The following is a 27,397-nucleotide window of genomic DNA, read 5'->3' on the forward strand; positions in this document are numbered from 1 at the left end:
CTAAATATTCAACATAAGCAGCATTGTTGTTCCTAGATAAAGAGGAATATACGTAATAATGAAAGTCAAAGGGGAAAAGTTTACGTTCCACGTTTCAGTTCTCAAGTCAACCCAAATGCAGCTACAAAAACATGATGTAAAACAAGAAGTGAGTGCTATCACAAATCTGATAATAAAAGTCCATAATGCAACAAAATGTGAGGGGAGAAAAAACTCCACAGAAACAAAAACTAACAAAGAACATGGGAAACTCATGACAAACAACAGATGATCTGACAAAACAGAGCAAGGCAGAACTACCTGCACACAGGGGCCTGATTGGGGAAGTGGAAACAGCAGAAACAAAACATGACAGCCTCTCAGCATAAAATAGGAATTATGAAAATCAGACTAAATGCAAAGACAAGAAAGCTCACACAAACGAGATTCAAGGGGGAATTAAAGAGGTTAGAAACCAGAAAAGCTCCAAATCTGCAGTCACTGTGGGACGCTATCATCGTCTTTAATCTATGTGAGAAAAGAATTAAGGCAGTTCTTAAGACAAATTGTACTTAATAAACTGACCAATGAGGGTAAGTGCAATAACAGAGAATATCAATTAGAAATCAAAAATCATACCTAGGAGTAATACATAAAAAAAAAAGAAAGACTTAAGAGAATAAGAAGAACAGTGAAACTGGCAAGACCAAAACTCTAAAGCAACACAAACACCCTGAGACCAAACCAGACCAAATGACAATAAGTGATTTTTACAGGTATATTAACAATGAATGATGTTACAGTCAGTTCAGATAGTTTTAATATATAAAAGTTTTGATGGCCATTTACTAAAACCATATAGAGCCTTCAAAAGAAAGTTTTCACGTGATTCATTCCATATAAATTAGGAGGGCATGTAGCATCCAGGTGGGTGGCACGGTGGTTAGCACTGTTGCTGCACAGCAAGAAGGTTCTGAGTTTAATTCCACCGTCAGGCTGGGGTCTTTCTGTGTGGAGTTTGCATGTTCTCCCCGTGTTTGTGTGGGTTCTCCCTGGGTACTCGGCTTCCTCCCACAGTCCAAAAACATGCAGTAGTGGGGATAGGTTAATTGATCAATCTAAATTGCCCATAGGTGTGAATCTGTGAGTGAATGTGAGTGTGAATGGTTGTCTTCTGTCTCTGTGTGTTAGCCCTGCGACAGACTGGTGACCTGTCCAGGGTGTACCCCGTCTCTCGTTATGACAGCTGGGATAGCGATAGTGACCCTGGAAAGAATAAGCGGAAGCGAATGGATGAATGTAGCATCCAGGTGCTGCTAATCAAAAGCACTTAATCAACTGATGATCAGAAAGTGTTGGCAATTTGTCGATCTGGGACATTCAGATGTATCTTAACACAATGCCAAGAAGGAAAAGCATCAGTAATGACCTTAGAGAAGCAATTGTTGCTACACATCAGTCTGGAAAAGGTTATAAGGTCATTCCATAATTCTTCAGTGAGAAAGATTATTCACAAGTGGAAAACATTCAAGACATTCTTCCCAGAAGTGGACATCCCAGCAAATTCCCTCCAAGGTCAGAAAATGGTCAGAGAATTTGGAAAAGAAACAAAGAAACAGGCCACAGTTAGCACATTACATGTTAATATTCATGACAGTACAACTACAAGAAAAAATAAAAGACTGGCTTGTTTAGAAAGGCTGACAGAAGAAAGCCTATTCTCTCTAAAATGAAGATTTACATTAAAGGTGCATTAAAACAAAATTTCTCTGAGTCACCATCTGAATGCCAAAGTATTTTAGACTCAAATGTGAGACCATCTGTCTGAAATCTGATTGTGAAAGAGGACAATCCCAAGCACACCAACAAATCTACAACAGAATCCCCGAGAAAGAAAAGAAACAAAAAGTTGCAATCAGTCCGGTCTAGACCTCAACCCAACCTAAAAATGGTGCAGCAGGACCTTAAGAGAGCTGTTTGTTTTCTGAGTCTTACAGAAAACAATTACTTGCAGATCTTCCCCATCCCTGATTTACAGGTACAGATAGATCTCCAGATCTACCTGTACCTGTAAATCTACCTGCTAAAGGTAGGCCTACAAGCTACTCAATCATAGGGTGTACTTTGTTTTTCATAGGACTACATAGAGCCTTATCTCACATGGCTGTGGCTCAGTAGGTAGCCTGAGTTGTCTACCACTCAGGTCGATGATTCAGTTGTTGAGTCCTGCCTAAATTCATCCTACAGAGTGTCTGTGTGTGTATATAAATGTAGTAAGTGTGTAAATGAAGGGATGTACGAGGCTTGTAGTATGAAAGCACTTGAGAGCTTAAAGTGCCAGGAAAGTGCTTTATAAGTACAGCCTATTTACCATAACTTTCTTTTTCACAACAAAAGGGTGTTGCCTGATGATAAACTTTCAGGAAGATCTGCACGGCAATAAATAACCAGGAACCAACCTGGTGAAAGTCTGATACTGTTATTGATTTGTTTGTTTATTTTTTTCATTATCAAGCTTGTCATTTTTCTGCTAACATTTAATGTTTCGTATTCCTTCCGAAATTCTGGAAGAGAACGGAAGAGCACTATCGTGCTGATCATTATCAGTGACTTGTTAATGTGCTGCGGAAGCGCAGGCGTCACAGATGTGAACTTTTTTTTCTTTTTTCCTCCCTTAAATACACAGTGGAACCTCACTTCTTCTGACCTACTTCTTCCCCAACTGGTCGCGCAGCAATTACATGCTTTGTGTTTTGCCTACGTGGGTACTACTTTCAGGGAGTAAACGTGAGAGACGTGAGAGATTTGAGGTTGTACTTCGGTCGTGAGAAAAAAGCTAAGATGGCGTCTCGTCAAGAAAGATAGGATGGCCTGAGGAGAGTAATGATGTTGATCGGAAAATGACTGATAACGACATAATTGACAAAGTTTGAGAACCTCGTTTAGTATTAAACGAACATCAGCAATCCATGTTTTGAGCCCGTATGCTTGACAGACCGGAGTATATGGAGCGCTGAAGCTAAAAAAAAAACGGTCAACTTTGCTAGCAGCGGTAGCTAGCCAACTGGACCGAGCACAGCTGGCCATCGTTAGCTAAGCCACCAGTCATCACAACAACAGAGGAAGGAGAGCGGCCACAATCCCTATCATACCCCGGGACATCGAGGTGTCTTCGGGTCAGTCACGGGAATGCAGCGAGATGTTGTAGTGTAATCAGATCAACAGATAACTGCATATCAACTTGCATATATACGATTAATGTTCACTAGCTGCGTGTTGGCGTCGACTTCAGCGACATTATGTAGGTTAGCTGGTCTGCGGCTGTAGTATTGACTTAGTTTTTTCAGCCGCCCAGTTAGCTAACTAAGGCTAGTTACCTACCACTGTGGGTGGCGATGGGACGGAGCTGAGAAAAAAAGTGCAGGCCTCGGTGCTAGCGTTTAGCCACAAGCTGCGTTATCGCCTCTGATAGCCGGACAATAGACACAAATAGAGTTCCTAGGTGACAGAAGACGAGAAATGAATGACACATAGCTAACCCACTATAAATAACGGAACTGGAGGCATTTTCTGATAATTTATTTCTGTCGTTACGCTTCTGGTTGAAGGTAAGGTTCGTTTAAACGGCAGTTATGTTAAGTTTAGTTGGTAGAAGCTAACAGTTGTAACCTAATAGTTACATGTGTTATTTAATAGTGGTGTTTAGATGTTACTCTTTGGCTTCTGTAAAGAGGTTATTGTATTTGTCATATTTAGTAATCTAATCCAGCCCACTCATGAGTGGTGATAGCTGCAAGGCCTTCTGTATCTGAGGGTTCATGGCCTCCACGCCATTGTTTGGGATTAGATGGATGTGAAATATGTTACTGAAGTCCCAGCTTCAAGTTCCTTTTCTATTTTTATTTTAATAAAATAAATTTTTTTTTATTTTAATAAAATAAAAATAGAAACGTTGAAAAGCTAAGGCACTAGATTGACACTTTTTGCAGGCTGGTACAGATATTTAATGTACACATTGACAACAGTGCTTCTTGATCATTTTCATATAGAAATTACTCGTGTGTTTTATCAAATTTAATTATTCTTGTGTAGCCCAAATGATAAAGAAGAACTTAAAACCTTAGCCCCTTCCAACACTGGGCCTTTAGACCTACCAGACCATGGCATTTGTTTTGTTGTCTGATGATGGGGGAGGGGTTTTTAACAAGGAGCACTTCAAGGGTAAAAAACAAATCATAGTCCTGGGATTTCCCAGCATGATATATGTTATTATTAAGAAATGTGTAAACTGTTGTGAATACTAGAAACAGTGTTTTCAACATGATCATCACACATCTGTATATATGTAAACCTGAGAGCAGAATAAGGAAGTGATGATTTGGCAAGACTAAGCAAATAGGCTATTTGTGCACGTATGGGTCTTTTTTTCTGATGTGCAAGTACAATTTACATATCAAAGATTTAACCTGAAAGGGGGGAAGTTGACATTCCTGAATACCTTTGCAAAAATTGACATCACCAGCCCGCCCACTTGTTCTTATTTTCTGTCAGTGAGAACATTTAATGAAGTATTCAACATGTATGTAAATATGATGATGACACTGAGTTATAGTTTTGTGAGTATTCTTGACTCTGGAGTGTCCTGTAGTATCTATAAAAGGTCATTAGGTCATGAATTGGGTCCGGGGGTATTCAAATTGCTGTGTGTACACTAACAGACTCATGTACATAAAATATTTTTCACATTCCGTATTATTGCTGCCATGCACATTACTAAGTGGGCTAGAGTTTATTAACTTGTATGAATTGACAATTTCCCTATTGTCAGGGCGATGGAAGGGGAAGAATTTGTGCCTCCTCCGGAGTGTCCAGTATTTGAGCCGTCATGGGAGGAGTTTCAGGATCCCCTAGGCTACATCGCCAAGATACGTCCGATTGCAGAGAAATCTGGGATCTGTAAAATTCGTCCTCCACCAGTAAATACTTGCTTATACTTGGTTTATGTTGTATTTATGTATTTAATTATTTTTCTTCAATTTTATTGTCGTTTTTAAATTCCATGACTCTGGAATTTAAAAACGACAATGTACAGTATTAATTAAAATGTCTATGTATGTTGGTCCTGAAGGAGGATTACACTTGCGTTTAGTTGTGTATATGTCCACTAAATCTAATTAGCTTTTTTCATTCATATTTAGGGCTTGGTCAAAAGTTATGCAAATAGGAGCTATTATAAGTGCTAGTCAAATTACCTGCAGTGGTGTTTTTTTTTTTTGTTTGTTTGTTTTTTAATCTGTATTATAATTTCTTCAGAATTGATAAGAGCAGATAGGCCTATTATTGTGGACAGCTTGAGCTTCACTTACTCTTAAGTGAAAGACCTTAACCATCCTTTCTGGTTAAAGCTGTGCCAAGTTCTTGAGCCCAAAAGCCATTAAACCCAAATAAGTCCAAAATAGGCTCAGTGTTCCCTTTCTCCCATGCTCTTTTATTCTTTTTCTTACCTCTCTGAATAGTCTGTTGCAAGATATAGCACAAGTTTGATTTAGCACATAGGCACACATGTTCTAATTGAATGTCTTTCCTACTAAATAGGACTGGCAGCCTCCATTTTCAGTGGAGCTGGATAGTTTTCACTTCACACCTCGTATTCAGAGGCTTAATGAATTAGAGGTGAGTCCCCCCCTCCCCCCCCCCCCTTTTTAAATTTCTTTATTTGTCAGTAATTTATTTGGGTGGAAAAGGCTATAGTAATTGTGGTGTTTTCCCCATACATCGGTTTTTAGGCGGAGACAAGAGTGAAGCTTAATTATTTGGACCGCATCGCCAGATTTTGGGAGATCCAGGGATCTTCTTTGAAAATTCCACATATTGAAAGGCGCATTCTTGATCTTTTCAGCCTGTCAAAGGTGAGTATAAATAAAAAAATTTTTTAACTCAAAATATATACTTCATATATATATATATATATATATATATATATATATATATATATATATATATATATATATATATATATATATATATATATATATATATATATATATATATATATATATATATATATATTTTTTTTTTTATTTTTTTTTATTTATTTTTTTTTTTTTTAAATTGTTCAGTTTGTAAAAAGTATGGGTAAAAATATATTTCTGCCAAAGATTGTGACGGATGAAGGAGGTTTTGAGATGGTCTGTAAGGAGCGGCGCTGGGCTCGCATTGCGCAGAGGCTTGGCTACCCTCCGGGCAAGAACATCGGTTCTCTGCTGCGCTCACACTATGAGAGGATTGTCTACCCCTATGAAATGTTCCAATCTGGTACCAGCTTGCAGGTAATGCTCTACATTCTGGTCTCTTGGTACATGGGGTGATCAGTTAATAGACAGCCTTCAAATTGAGTTTATCTGTGAATATTATTAATAATTTTTTTTTCTTTCCTTAAAAAAACCAAACACTTACCAGCACTGTAAGCCGAAGCACTATGATGGGGAAGATGTGGACAAAGAGTACAAGCCTCACTCCATTCCCCTACGACAGTCAGTGCAGCCACCCAAAATCAGCAGTTACGGACGCAGAGCAAACCGCTGCCAGCCTGATGTGAGTGAGACTATCAGTCCTTAATGCTCTTTGAGTATATTTGCATACCTCTGTGACCAATGACTCTGTTGATGTGTATTTTGGTTACATAAATGGCATTTGTTGAATCACATTTCCAAATAGGCTTGCTGCCTCAAAAAGAAACTGTCCACCACAGAAAAAGTTGTTTGTAAAGCAATGCAAAACTCGTGTTGGTTTGGTTAATCTAGTCTGTTTCAGCAGCAGTGTGGTTTTAATGTAGTCCAATTTAACCTGTGTGTGTGTGTGACCACCTGGTATTCATGTAGTTTTCAGGCAGCCTGATTGGGCTTATTTATAATTATAGAAGGGAAGAAAATGTGACTGTTGTGACTTAAAAAACTTCTTATGTAGAAAGTGTTGTGGTCAAAATAAACAGCAGTACAATCAGCACTGGTTACATTTACTGGAAAGATGCATAAAATTAGCAAGTGCAAACCTAAGAAACTTTTCTAGGAGGACTTAAATTATGCAACTAAATTAGATGTTTACTTTGATTTTTCTATCTTGCATTACAACATTTTAAATCTAAGTGTAACATAGTTATCTGCACATTTTTATTGTTCAATCTAGAAGTAACAGTGAATTCAGAAGCCTGTTCCGTCATGCTTAAATTTTAGTGTCATTTAACAGTTCACTTTCTACTTCTGTGATAATTTTGCATAGAAATAACAGTGCTTCCATCACTGCAGGCACACCATTTACACTGCAAGTGTTTGAAAATCTTATTGAGTGGACCATGCCGTCATGCTACTGTTTCCAAGTCCTTTATGTACCCATGTGAATCAGTTGTATCTGGAAAATGAGAGTGCACCCAGAGCGCATCATAGTTTGCTTATTCTCCATCCTGTCGCGCTGCTTTGCTTTCCTCTGCTGTCGCTCCTCTTTGCACTATTATGTTGTTCTCTGATCTGTTTCTTGCACTTTCTCCAGTCACTCAAGTAAATGCACAGTATATTTTTATTTATTTATCTTTAATAATTTTTACTAATCTGCAACCCAACTTTTGGACAAACCTACATTCACATCTGCTTCTACTTAGATGCAGCATGGCTGCCTGTAGATTTTAATTTTCTTTATTTTTTTATGTGCATTTTTATTTTGCACATTTAAGTTTGAGAACAAACAATTTCGAAAATTAATGTGTGCAGTTGTGACGAGTTAACTGACGGTGATTACTGCCTAAGAATGTCCTTTATATCCTATTCAATGCATGGTTTTCTTTCAGCTTTTATACAGCACTATACTGGGATTTGAACACGTCCAGTTTTGAGCACATGTTCAGACTTGGGCTGGGTAATTTGTCCCCAAAAATCATATATTAAATATTTATACTAAAAGTGATATATGCCTCACAATATTCTTCAGAAGCAACAGGGGGGATGTCAAAAGCATTTTTATCACCAGGTTGCTCAACAAAAAATGTAATAATATTAATTTCATGGGTCCTATTTAAAAGCAGTTTGTTTCTCTGCCACAGTTTACTACAATTTCCAGGAAACTCTGCACTTATTTTAGAGACCCAAAACAGTTTTCACTTAGAGTTCAGTGTGTGTGTGTGTGTGTGTGTGTGTGTGTGTGTGTGTGTGTGTGTCAGAGCTATAATTGATATTACCTTCAGTCGATATACAAAAGCAGGCAAGAACACCCAACTGAAGTCATTTGTGGCTATGGACGAGGTTGATGGCATCATGAATTTTAGCCATCTATAAGAAATCGATATCAGTGTAAGTGTCTTCACCACTTTACCTGCTGTCAGACAAATCTTTCTGACAAGAAAGGGAAGCTGTGACTCCACCAGACTTCACTGACAACAGCAATTTCAAAAAGGTCACACAGAGTAACCTGCTACTCTTTGTTTTATACTTTAAAAAAAATCACTGCCTACCAGTCTGCACTGTATACTAAATGCAGACTGATAGTTTTGAAGTTGGTGACTGACTCTTAACATTGCTTATACAAGTCATCATACTTGGTTGACTTTTGCGACATGGACCTTAAGTCCAGGCGCTTCCTTCCAAGCCCCTTAGACTATGCTGAACTTGATGACTACAAACTGCATAGACATAAACCTTCAAATTTTCCCTCCATGTGGTAGGTGAACTTTGAGAATGAGCATGAGTTGGAGGGTTCACAAGCACAGCTTTATTAAAAAAAAGTCTCTGTGTAAAATAATTGATATCGCGCTATGTCAATATAAACAATATTGTTTAATTCTGTATTTACAAATATCTCTATCTCTCTAGAAAAGCTAATCTAGAAAAACTTCATTTTTCTAGACTGCATTCCAAGTGTCGTGCAATAAAACAAACCTCAGCTAAAATGGCAATCCTCAGCAGCTCCTATTAGATCTAAAATTTTACATCCTACATAAGATGTGATCCTGGACTCATAATGTCCCACTGGGTTTTTTTTTTTCCTCTACAACTACTGGCTGTTCTCTCCAGGCTCTCTCCCTTCCTCTTTCATCTCCTGTTTTCCTCTTGTCTTAGTTTATTGTTGCTGTTATTGTCTCCCTTTGCAGGGTCCAGAGGATCTGGCCCCCCATCCTCTCACCACTGGCTCTCAACTCATCTCTGCGGTACTGCCTCTTGAGCATATGAGCTCCCTTTATGTCCCCACTCTTTTCCTAGACCACCATACCCCCTTTGAAGTTGTCTAAATGTTTGATTTTTTTTTTTTTTTTGATTTTTTTTTTTTTTGTTTTTATAATTAACCACTAAAACATTTTCATTAACATGCAATCATCCCTTCTCAGTGTGGGGGTGCCAGCCCATAATATGGTCACAGAACTGTTGCCATAAAAAAACCTTCTCTTGTTAAATCTCCATATTGATTTACACTGAATGCAGAGAAACTTCCCTGACTTCTTTTCTTCTTATTTAAGCCCTTTGGTCTTTTTCTTAAAATTGCTCTAGGACTATGAGACCGTGTAGTCTCATCTTGGACGGAAGTGTTTTATAATGCTATCGATGTGTTTCTAGACATTATCTTATTTTAAAAATTCAAGGGGATTGGACTTTGAATACAAGAATGACACTGCTGTTGAGAACCATTCTTCCAAGGCCCTAACCAAATAGGTTCATTATAGACAATATTGACAAACAAATTTTTCTAGTCTCGTTTTTGGGCTGTTGTGCTCTCTAGTCTTCTCTATTTCACTCATGCTATTTCTGTGTGGTAGTAATTGGCTTGTGATGCTTTGTTGCTGGGATGTCTGTGTGCCTTTTCACTTGCGCTGTGTTGGCTTGCTCCCTCATTACAGCAGTTAACAGTGTGACTGCATGTGTTCTTTTTTTGAGTGCACTCACACTGAAGAACCAGCTAGGTTTAATTTAATAGGGTTTTACTTACCAAGCACTATATTTTGACAGCAGACAGCGAAATATTGGATTCTTAATGCACTCAAGCACTAAAATAAATAAGCGCCAATCTGAACATATTGTTGTCGTCTAGGTGGTTTTACCCATTTGAGATCAGGGGGCCTGTACTATGAAGCAAGTGAGGCATATCCAGTATGTCTGTTCTTTATTTGGCTTCACTTGCCCTATCTGCAGTCGCACTAAATCACACGAAGGTGTCTGTCAACTCAATAAGGCAACCCGGTGTTTTTCTGTCTAGTGTTTACAGCATATGTGATTACAAAGATTAACAGGTGCAGTGTTTAAAAAAAAAAAAACAAACTTAAAAAACAAACAAAAAAACAACAACAAAAAAACCAAAACAAAACAAAAAATCTAGAAATATATTTGCTCTAAAGGCTATTTCTTAATGCTCCTCATGAATCAGAATCAGAATGGGTTTATTGCCAGATGTTGAGGTTTACAACATTAGGAAATTGCTGCGGTGCTTCAGTGCAGACAATAAGAATTAAAGTGCTATGTAGAAAGAAAGATATGTGCATGAGATATACATGAGATATATACATGAGAATAAGAATTATGAGTGCTACGTAGAAAGATATATACATGAGTGCAGGTGGTGATCAGTGCCAAACATGAAATGATGCAGTGACACAGCGTAGGGTCATGTGTTAGTGGCGGGGACAATCATGTGGTTATTGTTCATGTGTCCAACAGCAGAGGGGAAGAAACTGTTCTTGTGGCGAGAGGTTCTGGTGGGAAATGGACCGGAGCCTCCTGCCTGAGGGGAGCAGGTCAAACAGACTGTGTCCAGGGTGAGAAGGGTCAGCTGAGATCCGGGCTGCACGCCGCAGTGTCCTGGAGGTGTACAGGTCCTGCAGAGATGGGAGTCTGCAGCCAATCACCTTCTCAGCAGAGCGCACAACACGCTGCAGTCTCTGTTTGTCCCTGATAGTGGCTCCAGCGTACCACACGGTGATGGAGGAGGTGAGGATGGACTCGATGATTGCAGTGTAGAATTGCATCATCGTCCGTGTTGGCAGGTTGAATTTCTTCAGCTGCCTCAGGAAGTACATCCTCTGCTGGGCTTTCTTGATGACGGAGGTGATGGTGGGCTCCCACTTCAGGTCCTGGGTGATGGTGGTACCCAGGAAGCGGAATGAGTCCACAGAGGTGATGGGGGTGTCAGTCAGGATGATGGGGGGGAGTGGGGCTGTGTGCTTCCTGAAGTCCACAATAATCTCCACTGTCTTCTGGGCATTCAGCACCAGGTTGTTGTGGCTGCACCAAGACACCAGACGTTCAACCTCTCTCCTGTAGGCAGACTCGTCCCCGTCCGAGATGAGCCCAATGACGGTGGTGTCATCTGCGAACTTGATTAGCTTGACAGACTGGTGGGTGGAGGTGCAGCAGTTGGTGTACAGGGAGAAGAGCAGAGGAGAAAGAACACAGCCCTGAGGGGAGCCGGTGCTGATGGTCCGGGAGTCCGAGACATTCTTTCCCAGCCTCACGTGCTGCTTCCTGTCCGTCAGGAAGTCGGTGATCCACCGGCAGATGGGATCAGGCACATTCATCTGGGAAAGCTTGCCTCGGAGATGGTCTGGAAGGATGGTGTTGAAGGCAGAGCTGAAGTCCACAAACAGGATCCTGGCGTAGGTTCCTGGGGAGTCCAGATGCTGCAGGATGAAGTGTAGGGCCATGTTGATGGCGTCGTCTACAGACCTGTTGGCTCTATATGCAAACTGCAGGGGGTCCAGGAGGGGGGCCGTGAGGGTCTTGAGATGGGAGAGAACTAGGCGCTCAAATGACTTCATGACCACAGATGTCAGAGCCACGGGTCTGTAGTCATTTAGTCCAGTGATCCTAGGTTTCTTGGGGACAGGGATTATGGTAGAGGACTTGAAGCAGGCAGGCACATGACATGCCTGCAGTGAGGAGTTGAAGATGCCAGAAAACACTGGGGCCAGCTCGTTTGCACAGTGTCTGAGGGTGGCAGGAGACACACCGTCTGGGCCGGGAGCTTTCCGAGCATTCAGACTCCTAAACTGCTTCCTCACATCTGCTTCATGAATATGAAGAGTTGTGGTCGGAGGAGGTGGTGTGAAATCCTCTTTTGTGTGGGGTGAGGGGGCGGGTGTTGCAGGTGAACAGTTTGAAGGTGGTGATGGCTCTATGGAGGGGGGAGAGGTGGGGGAATGAGTGTCCAAAGTGCCTCTATTGTTGGGGTCGGGAGGAAGGAAAGACTTTAGATAATTCTTTAAATTATAGATGCTTTCACAACATGCACTATATTTGACAGAATTGATTAGTCACTAGCTGGTGGTGTTTGTTGATGTTCAACTCTTATTCCCAAACATGACCTGCTCTGTTAGAGGTAGCTTACCATGGCATTAGAAACGCACTATTGGGGAAATTATGTTTCAGCAGTGGTAGCGTGTGGGAAGTCCATTGGCAGCTTTGGACTGCTTGTCTACCTGCAGAGAGCATCTGTTGTTAGATGGGGCAGTAACAAAAATATGCGGTGCAACCGGTCCGAGGGCTACTCTTGCTTGTGTTCTGTTGTTGGTCTATGAGCCAGCCGTGGAGATGAGTAAAAGTTGTAACATACAAAGAGCTGAAGTGAAAAAGTATTAAAAAACAATGAAGTGCTCACTGTAGCCACTGTCTGTATTTTATTACTTGTGATTACTTTCTGATCTTATTCTTTTTGTCGCACTCCTCTCATTCCTGATGAGCCCTCAGTGTCACTCACTTCTCTGGCCCACTTCTCAATCTCAATCAGATTTCGACCAATACGCAAAGTTATCCACATTGAGCAGCATGTAGTTGGGATTTTGAAGGACTGCATGGGAGTACTTTTGTGCTGGTTGAAAATCCTTCTCTATAGTCAAATACTTCTGCAAACAGACACAACCGTGGTAGCGTAAATTAAGCATAAGCGGTGAATAAGCTCAAAGACTTTAGCTCCATAGTTGAACCTGAAGCCCAAACTTTGCTTTGTAGTACAGGCCTCAGATCAAAGAGTGATAGCTCCACAACCTCAAGCCCTTTTCATCTGCTTTGATATCTATTGCGTTCAGTCCACAGGGTTTGGCTGACTGAAAAAGGTGCTTGCATTGTGCACAAGGACAATATAGGTAATGTTTTAGGTGGCCAAAGCTACATTTGTCAGTTAAAGGGAGTACAACTGCACACAGGTGGCAAATATTTTGAATCCTTTTTGATTAAATTTCTAACTTTTTTTCCTTGTAATGTCTTGACCTCTTATCTAAAGAAATTTTGAGTCTTTGGTATTGTTTATTTACAGTTTTTGTGCTGTGATTGGCAATAGTATTGGTATGATATGCAAACATGAACTGTCTTGTTGGAAGACAGGTTGTGGTTTGAATGTGGTTTACTGGATTCTTAGTGCACACCTGTGTGCAAAAAGTGGGGGTTGAGCAAGTTTTCACCAAATCCTTTCATGATTGGGACTGACTGAGGAAACCTCTTAAATGGATGTTATGCGAAGACGTTATGTTTGTTTGGAATGGCTGTTCTAAACAAGAAATGCTTTTGTGTCTTTCCTTTTAAAAACAATAATTCTATTTAATTGTGACATTACGGCCTGTTATGGTTTTGTCAGCGTTGCTGATCATGCATGTGTTTTGTGCAGACTGAAAATCTGATCACTGTCCTAAAATATTCACCCCCCCCATTAATATTATGTGCAGGTAGTATTTTGATTAAATTGGATTTCTCCATGTTCTAAACCTCCCAGATGCAATATAGTCCAGAATGTGGCTACACTAATTTGTAGTTTTCATGTTTTGCTGTAATGTGATGTCATTTTTCTGCAGTTTTTCTGAAGTTTAAATCATCCAATAGGAATGGAAAACTAAATAATATCTGTTTTTGGGATGTTTTAGTACAGCTTTAGATGCTAAAATGGCTTATCTTTGTTATATGAGCATGAAACTTTGTGTCTGAGATGCATTCCTGCCTTTGACATTGCTTTTCAAAATCCATTTACCCTTTTAAAAAATAATTGTGAATGGCAGCCCTAATCTACTCTGTATGTCTGCTATTGATTTATTTTTGTGTTCTCACCCGACTCGTAAAACCAATAATCAACCTGAGTTGACTAAATAGATGACATAACTTAAAATCCTTACCAGTGCCCTCCACTTAAATGAATGGTTGCATCTGCTGTTGTGTGTGATGGTGATGGGTCTTAACCTTTAAGCTTCACTGTGATGTAGGTTAACTTTTCCTTACTTTCTAACCTAGAATAATCCCTTCTTGTGATGCATTGCTACGCTCTCATGTTTTTAACTGTGTGTTCTGCTTGCTCTTTGTGCTTTGAGGAGTAGCTGCTGTCTGTTTCTTGCTTTCTGATTTGTAAAAGACTTCTTCTTTCCACAGCCTGAACCAACAGAGGAAGACATAGAGAAGAACCCAGAATTGAAGAAGTTACAGATTTATGGTGCAGGACCTAAGATGATGGGACTTGGACTGGTGGCAAGGGACAAGGGCATCAGAAAGAAAGGTATCATTACTATAACTTTATTAAACAGCTTTTTTAAATTTTTGTATTGAATTTTGGCTTTTATATCTTGGCACTAGTAATTCGAGGGGGGGGGGGGATGGCGTGGCACCAGTCAATAATTGGACAGTTGAATAAATGGACATATTGTGAAGCTTGTTTTTTGTGTGCTATAATCATCCAGTCATCTCACACAATATAAATTTTACTTGTCTTGTGATAAATGACCACATCTGACTCTGAGCGATTCTTCCTCCTGTTTTTAGATGAGTTGCCTCAAACTGTTACTGTCAAGGACAACATACCACCTCCTTTGAGTGACACCTCAATCAAATCAGAGCCCCTGGACCCTCAAGAGAGACAGAGTGATGGGAGCTCATCAGGCCCACAGCTTCCTCCTCCTAGTGTTACAGTAAAGATGGCAGTGAAGAAAGAAGAACCAGCGGAAGAGAATGGGAAAGGACATAAAGAGGAGGAAGATGATACACCTTGCACCAAAATGACAATGCGCCTTAGACGCAATCTCAACAATCCTCAGTGTGTAAGTAGAGTTAGTGATTACTCCATTGTGGCAGTTAAAATTGTGATAAATGTGATATCTAATTACATTATAGCATAAATGATTATTCAGCCCTGTAAACAAGGTAGATGGTATTCTTTAGAACTTTTGCGAGAATCACTGCTTTGGTTCCCAGGAACCTGTTTTGCAGATGTTCGGTTCAAAGTTGGCATCATTTGGCTCCAAGCCTTGTGATTAATGTTATTTTAATCACCGACTTTCAAAGGTGGATTCTTTTGTGTGTCGGATGTGTGGTCGGGGAGACGATGACGAGAAACTAATGCTATGTGACGGCTGTGATGACAACTACCACACTTACTGTCTACTACCCCCACTTGCCGATCCTCCCAAGGGCAACTGGCGATGCCCTAAGTGTGTGGCAGAAGTACGTAAGAATGTTTAAAAGCATGTGTTTGCCTTTTAATCTGCAAGACTCTTAGATGTTTTGATTTTCTTTATGTGTCATCTTGTTTTGTTTTTTGAATTAATGTTTTTAGGAGTGTAAAAAACCCACAGAAGCCTTTGGCTTTGAACAAGCGACACGGGAGTACACACTGCAGAGTTTTGGGGAAATGGCAGATACTTTCAAAGCAGATTACTTCAACATGCCTGTCCATGTGAGTGTATCATTTGCTTTTCATTATGAATCATGATTCCCCCTTCAGCGATTAAAATGGAGAGAGGCTAATCTCTAGCGTTTATATTTTTTGCCTGTATAGATGGTCCCCACTGAGCTCGTAGAGAGAGAATTCTGGCGATTAGTAAGTAGTATTGAGGAAGACGTGACTGTTGAATACGGAGCAGACATACACTCCAAAGAGTTTGGTAGTGGCTTCCCAATGAACAATGGCAAGAGGAAGCTCACAAAGGAAGAGGAGGTACGTGCATTGTTTTTCTTATTTTCTAAGCTCAGTTTTTCATTGGCAGTCTTTGTTTGAGTGATGATTGCAGTATCCGGCTTTAGATTAACTGTTGAAAATCTTGTCAACTGAAAAAGCCGGAAAGTAGTTAGTGTATCCACAAAACACCACTGTAGAATGGATTTTGGGTGAAACTAATCCCCACCTAATTCAGAGTTAAGATGATAAAGGTGGAAAAAAAAAAATCACAAACATCCTTTAAAATGTTTCAAAAGTAAAACTGCAGCTACATCATAAAACGTTTTTGTGCTAAATGTACTACAACAGACGCTTAAATGAAAATTGCTGGTAACCTACAGTGAAGACACATCAAAGCTGCTGCTGCACATGCTGTGCGTTCCATGTAATTCTACAGTGTGACGTTTATTTACATTTTCGACTGATTTACTTTCTTTATAATAATTTTTGTCAAAGAAGTCAATTATAATTTGTCGCAGTTCAAGATTATTTAAGTAAATTACTTCTTTTGATTTTACCTTTGGTCCAAAGTACAACAAATGTTTTTAAATATAAATATTTATCAGTATTTAATTGACCAAATGTTTTAATTGAGAAGGAAATGCTGCAGTTTATTCCATTTGGAGAGACAGACACCAGTGTATCTTTGCCATTTTTGCTTTAAAATACTAAATGTTGCCAATCTCTAATCATTAAAGTTGTTCATAACCATGTTTTTTGTTTGTTTTTGCTTTCTTTTTGTTCAGGAATATGCCCGCTGTGGGTGGAACTTGAATGTGATGCCTGTGCTAGAGCAGTCACTCCTGTGCCATATTAATGGAGACATCTCTGGGATGAAGGTGCCATGGCTCTACGTGGGCATGGTGTTCTCAGCTTTCTGCTGGCACATTGAGGATCACTGGAGCTACTCCATCAACTACCTGCACTGGTACAGCATGCTCAATGCATTTGTTCAGGAAGCTTTTAAGTGCAGAGACAGTATGTCATTTGTACGTGTACTTTAGAGAAAGACTAACTTTGCACTCTCTCCCCTTCACTCCCCATGTATCTTCCATCTCTAGGGGTGAACCCAAGACTTGGTATGGGGTTCCCTCTATGGCAGCTGAGCGACTTGAGGAGGTTATGAAGAAGCTAACACCAGAGCTGTTTGAGTTCCAGCCTGACCTCCTGCATCAGCTGGTCACCATCATGAACCCAAATATTCTCATGGCTCATGGTGTCCCGGTCAGTGTCACATCAAATCACATACACCAGTGTTTCCTACACATGGAGTTTACTTTAGTAGGCCTCAGAGGCATTTAAATGCCCCCCACCCTGTCTGAAAAAACATCACCATCCACGATTAGACAATCAGTTTGTTTTTATTTTGAAAGTTCAGTCACTGCTAGACATCTCACACAGGCTGACTCAGACATGATCACAAATATTGAATGTGTATTTAAAAGACATTTTAAACTGAATTCAATGTTAAATGAGGCTAAAACAAGTGGTGGTTTGCATCATACAAAACATTGCGCACACCCAATGTCATATTATCAGTTTGCCAAGTGTGGGTAACGTTGACATTGTTAGCAGAAGCGGATTAACGTCCTCACACCCATGCAAAATGTGGTTATGTATTGCTCTGGTTGAATGGTTACAGCGGGCATACAGCTGCACATTTTCTACTTCAAAGTACAGACAAGCAGCAGTAGTTAGTGCAGCTGTTTTCCACCTTGCCTGTTTACAGCTTCCTGTCACACAGCAAAGATTCCCCTGACAATCTCTGTATGGGGGTGCTGTGGTGGGTGGCATCCTCACATCTCAGAATCAGCAGTACAAATGTTGTTGTGCATTAGTAACATATCAGTTGTTTAACATACTATTGTCATACCGTAGTCATTGATAATCTTCTGCTCTGTTAATTGGCTGGGCACTCTAACCACACTTTGTAGCTTGTTTATGTGCCACTGATCTCACACTGGCTACACTGGAGAAGCACTGATTGTACTGTCCAAGTATTTGTCAGCAACTTGCAGAGTAGGGCTGTTTGATATAACGATATATATCTGATGACGATATGAAAACGTCTATCGTTTCATATTACGCTATCGTTTGTTTCGGGGTGACGCAAAATAAACTGTTTACGGCAACAGACGCACAAGTGACTGTTTTTATGCGTTGTCGTTAGCAACAACAATGGTAAAACCATCGCGTGGCTCCGCCCTCCATCCATCCATCCATCCATCCATTCGCTTCCGCTTATCCTTTTCAGGGTCGCGGGGGGCGCTGGAGCCTATCCGCTTGTTTATTTTTCACATGAACCTTTCAAAATAAATCTGAAGATCCTGTTGAGATTTTTCAAAATAAGCTGAATCACATAAAATAGTATGCAGGGTGTTTACGGATGATAAGCTAAAAAGAGTCGTCAGGTGCTAAAAAATAAACTTAAGAACAGGCTTTTCCTCGCAGCACGCCATGTAATAAATACTCACAAAGGAAAATTGCGGCCATTTGAACTTGCATAACACTCGACTCCAGGTACATGACGCCCAGCTGAAAGCACTTCACACAAGTTGAGTTGACTGAGATTCACAGAATTTACTGAAAATGTAATTTTTGTGTAATATATATCGTTGTCGGACGATAAATGTCTTCTATTGGGATATCAGATTTTGGTCATATCGCACAGCCCTATTGCAGAGTAAAAACATGTAATTTTTGATTGTTAAATGTCTTTGTGGTGCACAAATAAACAATTGCTCATATATGCATATTATATACTGCCCAAGCATCCATCTGGGAAACAATGTACACACGTTAGAAAGATTTATGTTTTTAAATTGATTGCTGTGCTTCTGATTGGCAGGTTGTCCGTACCAATCAGTGTGCTGGGGAGTTTGTCATTACCTTCCCCAGAGCCTACCATAGTGGCTTCAATCAGGGATATAACTTTGCAGAAGCTGTCAATTTCTGCACTGCAGATTGGGTATGTGTGTTTACGCTGTCCCAACTTATCATTTCACATTGCTCCTTCAATATTGCACGATCAGTATCACTTTTCTCTGTCTCTTTCAGCTGCCTGCTGGTCGTTCCTGTATTGAGCACTACAGACGTCTTAGGAGATATTGTGTATTCTCCCATGAGGAGCTCACCTGTAAAATGGCTGCTAGCCCAGAGAAGCTAGACCTTAATCTGGCTGCAGCTACACATCGGGAAATGTTTATCATTGTTCAGGAGGAGCGGAAGCTCCGAAAGAGTCTGATGGAAAGGGTGAGACACAGAAGCAAACTTTATTTTACTCACATATAAGTAAATAATGCCTCAGTTGAATAATATTTATGTATTGATGATTATTTATTGTTCATTTAAGAATATGGGAAACTTCGTTTCTTGCAGGGCATTACCGAAGCAGAGCGTGAGGCTTTTGAGCTGCTGCCTGATGATGAGAGACAGTGTGATAAATGTAAGACCACATGCTTCCTTTCTGCCCTGGCCTGCTCAAACTGTCCCGAGCGCCTGGTCTGTCTCTATCACACTCAGGATCTGTGCAACTGCCCCACTGAAAAACTCTACCTCAGGTATTTGTCAGTTGTTGTTGTTGTTGTTGTTGTTTTTTGCTTGCACGTGTAAATACAATTGCCATAAAATAAATACAGTGGTATTTTTCTTTTCTAATACAGCTACCATCTGTGTTATTTTCTGTTATCTCTTCACTCTGCAGGTACAGGTACACCCTGGATGAGTTATTAGCCATGTTACATCGATTAAAAGTTCGGTCGGAGTCCTTTGATTCTTGGGCCAACAGAGTAAAAGAGGCACTTGAACAGGAAGAAGGAAACAAAATAGGTGAGGAATCAGCATTAATTACATAAAGCCTTGAAATTTCAGTAAAACATAATCATTTCAAAAGACGATACTAACACCAAAGGCCTGTTGAACTGCAGAAATTGACTACTTGGAGATGCTGAAGATGGAAGCAGCAGAGAAAAAGTTTCCTGACAATGAGCTCCTCAGAAAACTCAACACTGTTCTTAAAGATATAGCACACTGCCAAGAGAAAAGTACAGAGCTCCTTAGCAATTCAACAACTAGGTAAGATAGAATCCAAGCTTAAGTTTTGCACAAAGCGTTAGGTTGTATGCACTGACATAGTTCTGTTTTTTTAGTGAAAACAGGATGACTCTGGACGAGCTGAAGTCCTTGGTTGAGACGATACAAAACCTGCCCTGTGTAATAAACCAGTTGGAGGGGGTCACGGTGAGAATTCAGAATTATTAAGAAGTTAACGTAACATTTCACACAAAACAAATAATCTTCTGGGGTTTTTTTTCTTTTTCATATTTATGTAATTTACAATTAAAACCTCATTCATAAAGGCTTCAGCCCTTGTGATTGTGAATAACTATCTGACAACCGCCATTCATAAGGGAAAAACCTGTATTCCCGGAACAGTTGCAAGTGGTTGCTAGCTAGCTGTCACTATGTGAAAGTGGTATACTACTCCCCAAGCAGTATTGAAACTTAAAGTGTGAGTCAAACTAGAAATTGATAATGATCGCTGTTAAAATAAAAGTTGCAAATTACTACTTGGAAAGTAAATGCCTAGTGTCTTCATGCAAACTACAGGCGACCTCTATTGACTAAAGCAGTTAGCAGTAACGACGTTTGGGCAGCACCCTCTTTGTGACCAGTTTGATCCAGCAACTTGCCAGTCTGGTGGGGAATACACATTTTTTTTCTAGTTATCTGTGCTTTTTCAGGGGCTCACAGACTGGTTTTTGTAGCTGTGTGACTGAGATCTAAAGAAAAAAATCTTGTGATGAGTCTCTGTTTAAAAGTGTGAGTGATGTTAGCCTGACCTCGGTACTCTCTCATTCTTCAGACGGTTCTACGGGCAATGGAGGATTTCCAAAGCCGAGCTCAAGTATTGATCAATGACAAAGATTGGAGGAAGGACTCGCCACCCCCTGAGCAGTTGCAAACCTTGTTGGAGGAAGGGGCCAAGCTGCCTGTTTTGGTTCCAGAGTGTAATTTACTCCAGGGGCTAAAGGAACAGGGCCATTGGTTGGCCAAGGTGAGGTGCACCCTTGGGACAGAAGAAGGTGAGAGGCAGGAAGTGACGCTGGATGTGTTGAGGACCCTGATGGAAGCAGGCTGCAATGTGCCCCAAAGTGTGTCTGTGGAGACCGCCATGGCAGAGCTTCAGGAGCTACTCACGATTGCAGAACGTTGGGAAGAGAAGGCACAGATCTGCCTCGAACAAAGGTGAGACGGGCGAATCAGGCCAGAGAATTTACATTCCCTGCCATAGTGAGTGTTATTGTTTTACAAGTGTTTCTGTCTATTCTATCAATGAATTTTTTGGGTTCTGATCTTCCAGGCAAAAGCACCCTCTCTCCACCCTGGAGGCAATAGTAAATGAGGCCCAACTTATCCCAGTCACGTTGCCCAACATTTTGGCTCTACAGGGGTGCCTTACTCGAGCTCGGGCATGGGTAACAGATTTGGAGGAAATTCAGGTGAGGAAAAAAAATATCTATGTTCTTTTAGCTTACCTCCCACTTTAATGGTTTGACTTATACTTGAAATACCTGCAATTATTAAATAATGTTTGTGTTGTTGTAGAATGGGGAGCATTACCCATGTATGGATGATTTGGAGGGCCTGGTAGCTATTGGCAGAGACCTACCAGTCTTCATGGAAGAGCTGAGGCAGCTGGAACTCCAGGTGACCAGCGCACACTCGTGGAGGGACAAGGCCAGCAAGACTTTCCTGAAGAAGAGCAGTCAGCACAGTCTACTAGAGGTCATTTAGAGCTGTCCTATACTGTTTTGTTTTGTTTTTTTGTTTTTGTTTTTTTGTTTTTGGCATTTATTGTTGAATCGATAAAATAGATGTCTGAATCCCAAAATTGAAAGCAGAATACTTACTAAACAAATAATTATCTGAATAAATTCTTGTGTGTTGAGGTTGTACTAGTTAATTTAATTTTGGTTTGTACAGCGCTGTGACCTCCATGAAATCATTAATTAAACTTGGCGTTCGCCCCCTGCAGGTATTATGTCCATGTGCAAAAAGGAGAGAGAGGCGGGATCAGGCAGGGCCGCCGGATGATCCTTTGGATGACTCTGATACCAACACTCTGGGACTCTCTGCTCAGGACTTGAGGGACCCTGCAGCTATTGTGAGTATTCAGAATATGATTTTGTTTTTTGTTTTTTTGTTTGTTTTTTTTTGTTTGTTTTTTGGGGGGGGGGGGGGGGGGGGGTTGTTGTTTTTTTTTTTCAGTGTTTAAGTTCCATCATTATTAATGCTTTTTTATGCTAAACTGGTAAATCTATTTCCATGCCCTGTTTGTAGGTGATGGCTTTCAAAGAAGGGGAACACCAGGAAAAGGATGCGCTATTAAGGTTACAGAAGGTGAACATGCGTAAATCTGGACTTAGCATTGCAGGTTGTAAGGAGGACAAGGAGAATGGGAGCTGGGATGATCCCATGGAGACGGACACATGCGGTCTCTCCAAGAACTCTGTAAAAGAGAATGGTAACAGAAACCACACCCCTTCCCAGTCAGTCTGCGTGTGCTCTGGGCAGCCTCGTGCGCCTCAGTTACGCTGCCATCTCTGTAAGGACTGGTTTCATGGTGGCTGTGTTCCTTTCCCCTCCCTACTACCCTCTTCTGGACCACCAATAAACCCCCTTTGCTGGTGGGACTGGGACTCGCGCTTCTTGTGTCCTCGGTGCCAACGGTCACGGCGCCCGCGCCTAGAAACTATCCTGGCATTACTTGTAGCCCTGCAGAGGCTGCCCGTGCGTCTGCCTGAAGGTGAAGCACTGCAGTGTCTCACGGAGAGGGCCATCACTTGGCAGGGCCGAGCTAAGGAAGCACTGGAGACACCTGAGGTGCAGCAGGTACTTCACAGGCTGCAAGAACTCAAAGAAACTCTTCATCGTGAACCAGAAAAGGAGAAGAGCGTGGAGAAGGAGACAGAAGGGAGTTCGGTTATTGTTTTATCCGACTCGGAGGGAGGTGAAGGAGACGACGGTGTCATTGATTTAACCGAGGAGAATTCACCTAAAAAGAACACAAAGGAAAGCAATGGCACACAGGTAAATTCCTCATATCAACTTCTTGTGTATTTTTATATTAAACCAAATCTGAGCTGTCCAGTAGGGCAAAATCTTTAATATGTTTATGTGCCCGTTTGACAGGGTGGATGTGAAAATGGCATCAAAAAGAAGTCAAATGTTACAGGTGAGGTGGCATGTTAATTTTAATTTAACCAAAAGTCAAGTTGTGCACTGTACTGACTGTGTATCTGCCTTCCTTTCAGGTGTAGGGTCTCTGCTGGCCCTGCTGCCCTTGCTAAAAGGTCAGGTAGTGGAACTTTCCCCTGACACCAGGGTCCGGCTGGAGGAGCTGCAGCTAGAAGGAGATCTGCTGGAGGTTTCCCTAGATCAGATGCATACCATCCACAGAGTCCTGCTAGCTGCCTCTGATCCACCCAGAGAAACACTACACACACTCATACAGGTACTGGAAAATAAAGTGACTGTATAGTTCAATTTTAATCTTCCAAAACTCATTTGGTTTCGATGTGCAACTAGAACCAGGACCAAAGCACAAAAAGACTAACATCATGTATCTCTGGCCCCAAAGAATGTGTGGTGTTGGTCTTCTTTGTGCAATTCCTTATTTGAAATGCATTAAGAAAAGAGTCAAATCTTAGAGTTTGAAACCCTGTAAATTGTCAGGTGTTAAAGTTAATACAGTTTTACAGGCAAAGGTTCAGTTCTGGCTAATCCAAAATATTACATCACTGTATTTACTTGAACTTGTGCTTCCATGTACTTCAAGGGCTTTTGGGATAGACGGGAAAGGCAGGAACATTCAGTCCAGGTCTCTGCATTAGCCTTAGTACATCTAGGTCAAATGCTTAACCCGTCATCAATATTTTTATATTTTACTAAAACGCTTACTTTAATTTTACTACAAAATGTTGCAGTTGAAGCCTCTGTTATCGTCTCTGTTCAGTGACACAATGTTGTGTGTCTGGCATCTACTTACCTGTAGATATGTGGAATAGCGGAAATCTACGCATCTAGAGTGCGACCAAATTGGTCGCACTCTAGATGCGACCACATTTTTCAGTGGTGCGACTATTAAAAAATAAATAAATAAAAAAATAAATAAAAAAATTGGTCGTGTGTGACCAACTGTTCGGGTAACAAAAAAAATAAATAAATCTCTGCAACTCTCCGTGTGGTCAACAACAGACACACATTATGCCCCTATTGTGGACTAAACCAATCAGAGATAGTCAGGGGCGGGACCTCTCTGATTGGCCGTGGTCCAGTTGAAAGTGCAGGTGGAAGAGAGAGGTGAGTAGCTTGAATAAAGCGATATCAATTCATTAACGGATTCCACTCAAAGACGTAAATACAGAGCGGACCCGACACATCAGAATCAGCTTCGTCTTTCTCGGCTTTCTCACCCGACGGCCCGTAGACGGATACGCTGTCGGAGCTTAGCGATTCTGATGCGTCAGGTCCACTCTGTGTTTACGTCTTTTTTGCACTGATTTTGAGCTGCAGGTTTTGTCTCTCTCCAACCAAAATTCGCAGAGCCAGCAGCAAAAGAAGCAGCAAACTGCGCTTCACATTTGATCAATGTCGTCATAAATTCCCTCTGACTTTTGTGGTTTTGCTTCCACCACGATAAAAATTACACTTCATACACAGCTCTCTGTGTACTTCAGGAACAGTTTCCCGTCTCAAATCTGTTTTCTGCATTATTCATTCGCTTATTACCCACCAGTCTAACGTTGTTGTCTTTTTCTTTTTTCACTTAAATGACCTCGGACAAGAAAGCCTAATTTTTGCTGTTCAATACTGAAGAAATGTAAACTTCTTAAAATTATGCAAAATTGCAGAATATTGTAGAATATTTTTAAGGTTATCTGCTATAAAAAGCCAGACCAGGAAAATCTCCTTCATGTTTTTCTGTGTTTTATTCTCAGTTACTTTCACACAAAGGCATCTGTTGTGATTTTCACAATTCTGATGAAGTCTCATGTGTATCAGTACTGATAAATGATCAGAATTATATTTCTGACTGTCTGAGGCTAAATTGAATTGAATCAGGACTTTGAGAACCGGAATTGAATGGATTATAGAAATCAGTGATGATACCCAGCCCTAGTGAGCAGCCTACGCCCGACAGAAGTGGATGTAGCTGTGGGTAATGAGAAAAGATGAAAAGAACGATTGATAACTTTTTTGTTAAGTTAAGGCCTGATCCATCTGAAATTCATAGCCAGTGCTCTGACACAGTGCCATCAATCTTTGAATGCTGAAAAAGCACAGTGTATCCAGAAAACGCATTATATGCTGCAATAAATGCAGTGCCCAAGTGTCCCCTCTCCCCAGTGCCTTTCAGCAACAGACAGCAGCAAACAGATTGTCAGAGGAGGCCAAGATGATGATTAAGCTTAAAATTTTCTACAATATTGACAAAGCACTTTAAGCACAAGTTTGTTAGTTAATCATTTAGAAATGAATATTATCTGTATGGACTCCCCCCCCCAAAAGAAAGTGCACATGTAAAACTGCAGTGATAAGCGATGCGGTTGAAAAATTTGAGTGCGCCTAACTTTTGTGCCGGTACGCCTACATTTTTAAAGTTAGGCGTACCGGTGCACCCGTGTCAAAAAGTTAGTCTAGAGCCCTGATGATTATTATTATTATTATTATTTTTTTTTTTTTTTTACATTTCTTTCATCATCTCTCAGATTGAGCTTGAAGAGCAGAGACGAGCAGGCCGTGGGCGAACCAAGGACTCCAAAAGGAAGAGGAAGAGCCACAGAGGGGGCAGTGGGGACGGAGGACAAAGGTCACTGGATGCCTCGGAGACAAAGAAAACCTGCCCCTTCAGACACACCCCCTCCCCTGTCCAGACCCATCCTGAGGTATCATATCCCCTTTCTAGATTTTTCTTTTTACCTTGAAATGCATAAAGTATCTTAGTGTTAACCTTTATTTATTTTTTTGATAGATTTTGTGATGCAGTCATCGTTGGAGCTTCGTTACAGTCAGTTAGCCTGAAAAACTGAAGGGACAGGGGCTTTCTGTGCCAGAAGACTGTATCAAGTTACAGAGAGATACAGGACCTCCCCTGTGCTCTGCTTTCCTTCTCACCCCTCATTTATGCATTCAGACACTAAGAGTGGTGGCTCTTCTACACTCCAGTATCATCCATAACACCGCAGTATCTCATTTGTCCGGATTTTTTATTATTATTATTTTTTTCTTTTTTGTTGTTGTTGTTGTTCAGACTCTCAGTCTTACCCAAACTTTATTCTCCACCTTCCCTGGACGAATTCTTCCTGTGAACATAATAAGACTGTGCTTGACAGATGTGAGACTTGCCGTAATAGGAGTGTCTTTGGTCTAGAGTTGTCTCTGAGGTCTTTCAGTATGCTATGTTATCCCAACTGTGTTAAAAGCTAGTTTAAGCGAAGCCTGTCACGAGGACCGGCATTTGCAGTTTCTCTTCACTTGAGTCACTTGTTGAAGTTGGATAAGCTATGGGTTTATTTTAGACTGTTGTTTGGGCATGACTCCTGAAGCTGTGCTGCAGTAGAGGATTTTGACTACTGATCTGAGACAACGGCGCCATGGATACACTTTTTTTTTCTTTTCTTTTTTTTTTTTGTAGTTGTTTCAAATCTCGTGTTTGATGCTGTTTTGAGGGGACATGCATTCTAAATAAGTAAATTTTGGGAAGTGTTAAAAACAGGCATTAATGTTTTTGGTGCTACTTTCCCAAAATGTACCTCCACACCTCCTGGCTTCCTCCCTCTCTTCTTCCCTTCTATGCTCTATGCTTTTTTTTTTTTTTTTTTTCCTCCCATCCTTTTGACTCCCGGTTTTATTCCTCCCTCTGTCATTCTCTCCCTCTTTGCAAGTTAAGGTTAACTTCACTGTAACTCACTTTATCCCAATATATTTTGTTTCCTTTTGTTCAGATGATTATTATTATATTATTATTATTATTATTATTGATATTGCAGACACACAGATGTCGTGAGTTTGTGTATAAACTTTTCATTTTACTGTTGCCTTTTGTTTCTTTTCACTCTTGTTAGAAAAATAAAAGGTTTAGAATTGTTTAGGAAACATGGACTGATTTTTCACCTTGTCCTTCTATAGTCATAAAAGCGCTATATATAGAGATGGTATTTTGTTTTTGGGAAAAGATTTACACATAAGTGCCGACCAACAACATTTTCAGTTCTATCTGGAGAGAATTAAGCCTGTTTATTATTATTATTATTATTATTATTATTATTATTATTATTATTTTGTAGCTGTAACATATAGATTTCCTATAAATGTAGTTAAACACACTGATTAAGTTATTATTATGGAAGAACTGCTGTAAGGATTCACATTCACTACATGTGTTTTTGTGCTTGTTCAGAAATGTCTGCGAATGAAC

General features: G+C 40.5%; 1 protein-coding gene across 3 annotated transcripts; it reads left to right on the top strand.

Moving 5' to 3' along the window:
• Nucleotides 1-2,616: 2,616 nt before the first annotated feature.
• Nucleotides 2,617-26,798, top strand: kdm5c (lysine demethylase 5C). Of its 3 annotated transcripts, none has more exons than XM_080898362.1 (29): nt 2,617-3,155; nt 4,808-4,955; nt 5,575-5,652; nt 5,766-5,888; nt 6,138-6,308; nt 6,439-6,573; nt 9,116-9,172; nt 14,358-14,481; nt 14,745-15,019; nt 15,264-15,422; nt 15,535-15,654; nt 15,757-15,915; nt 16,662-16,843; nt 16,977-17,139; nt 18,764-18,883; nt 18,973-19,167; nt 19,294-19,475; nt 19,619-19,743; nt 19,842-19,989; nt 20,064-20,154; nt 20,780-21,162; nt 21,278-21,416; nt 21,523-21,702; nt 21,953-22,081; nt 22,258-23,007; nt 23,110-23,152; nt 23,232-23,431; nt 25,689-25,865; nt 25,952-26,798. In XM_080898362.1, exons 2-29 carry the CDS (start codon nt 4,812-4,814, stop codon nt 25,958-25,960), a joined length of 4,761 nt encoding a protein of 1,586 aa, XP_080754488.1. In that variant the 5' UTR covers nt 2,617-3,155; nt 4,808-4,811; the 3' UTR covers nt 25,961-26,798. The 3 variants fall into 3 exon arrangements, with proteins under 3 accessions (XP_080754488.1, XP_080754490.1, XP_080754489.1); XM_080898363.1 differs by lacking the exon at nt 2,617-3,155 and adding an exon at nt 3,162-3,587; XM_080898364.1 differs by lacking the exon at nt 9,116-9,172.
• Nucleotides 26,799-27,397: the final 599 nt, after the last annotated feature.

This window comes from Rhamphochromis sp. 'chilingali' (genome assembly GCF_963969265.1).
Source record: "Rhamphochromis sp. 'chilingali' genome assembly, chromosome: 12".
NCBI classification, from domain to species: Eukaryota; Metazoa; Chordata; class Actinopteri; order Cichliformes; family Cichlidae; genus Rhamphochromis; species Rhamphochromis sp. 'chilingali'.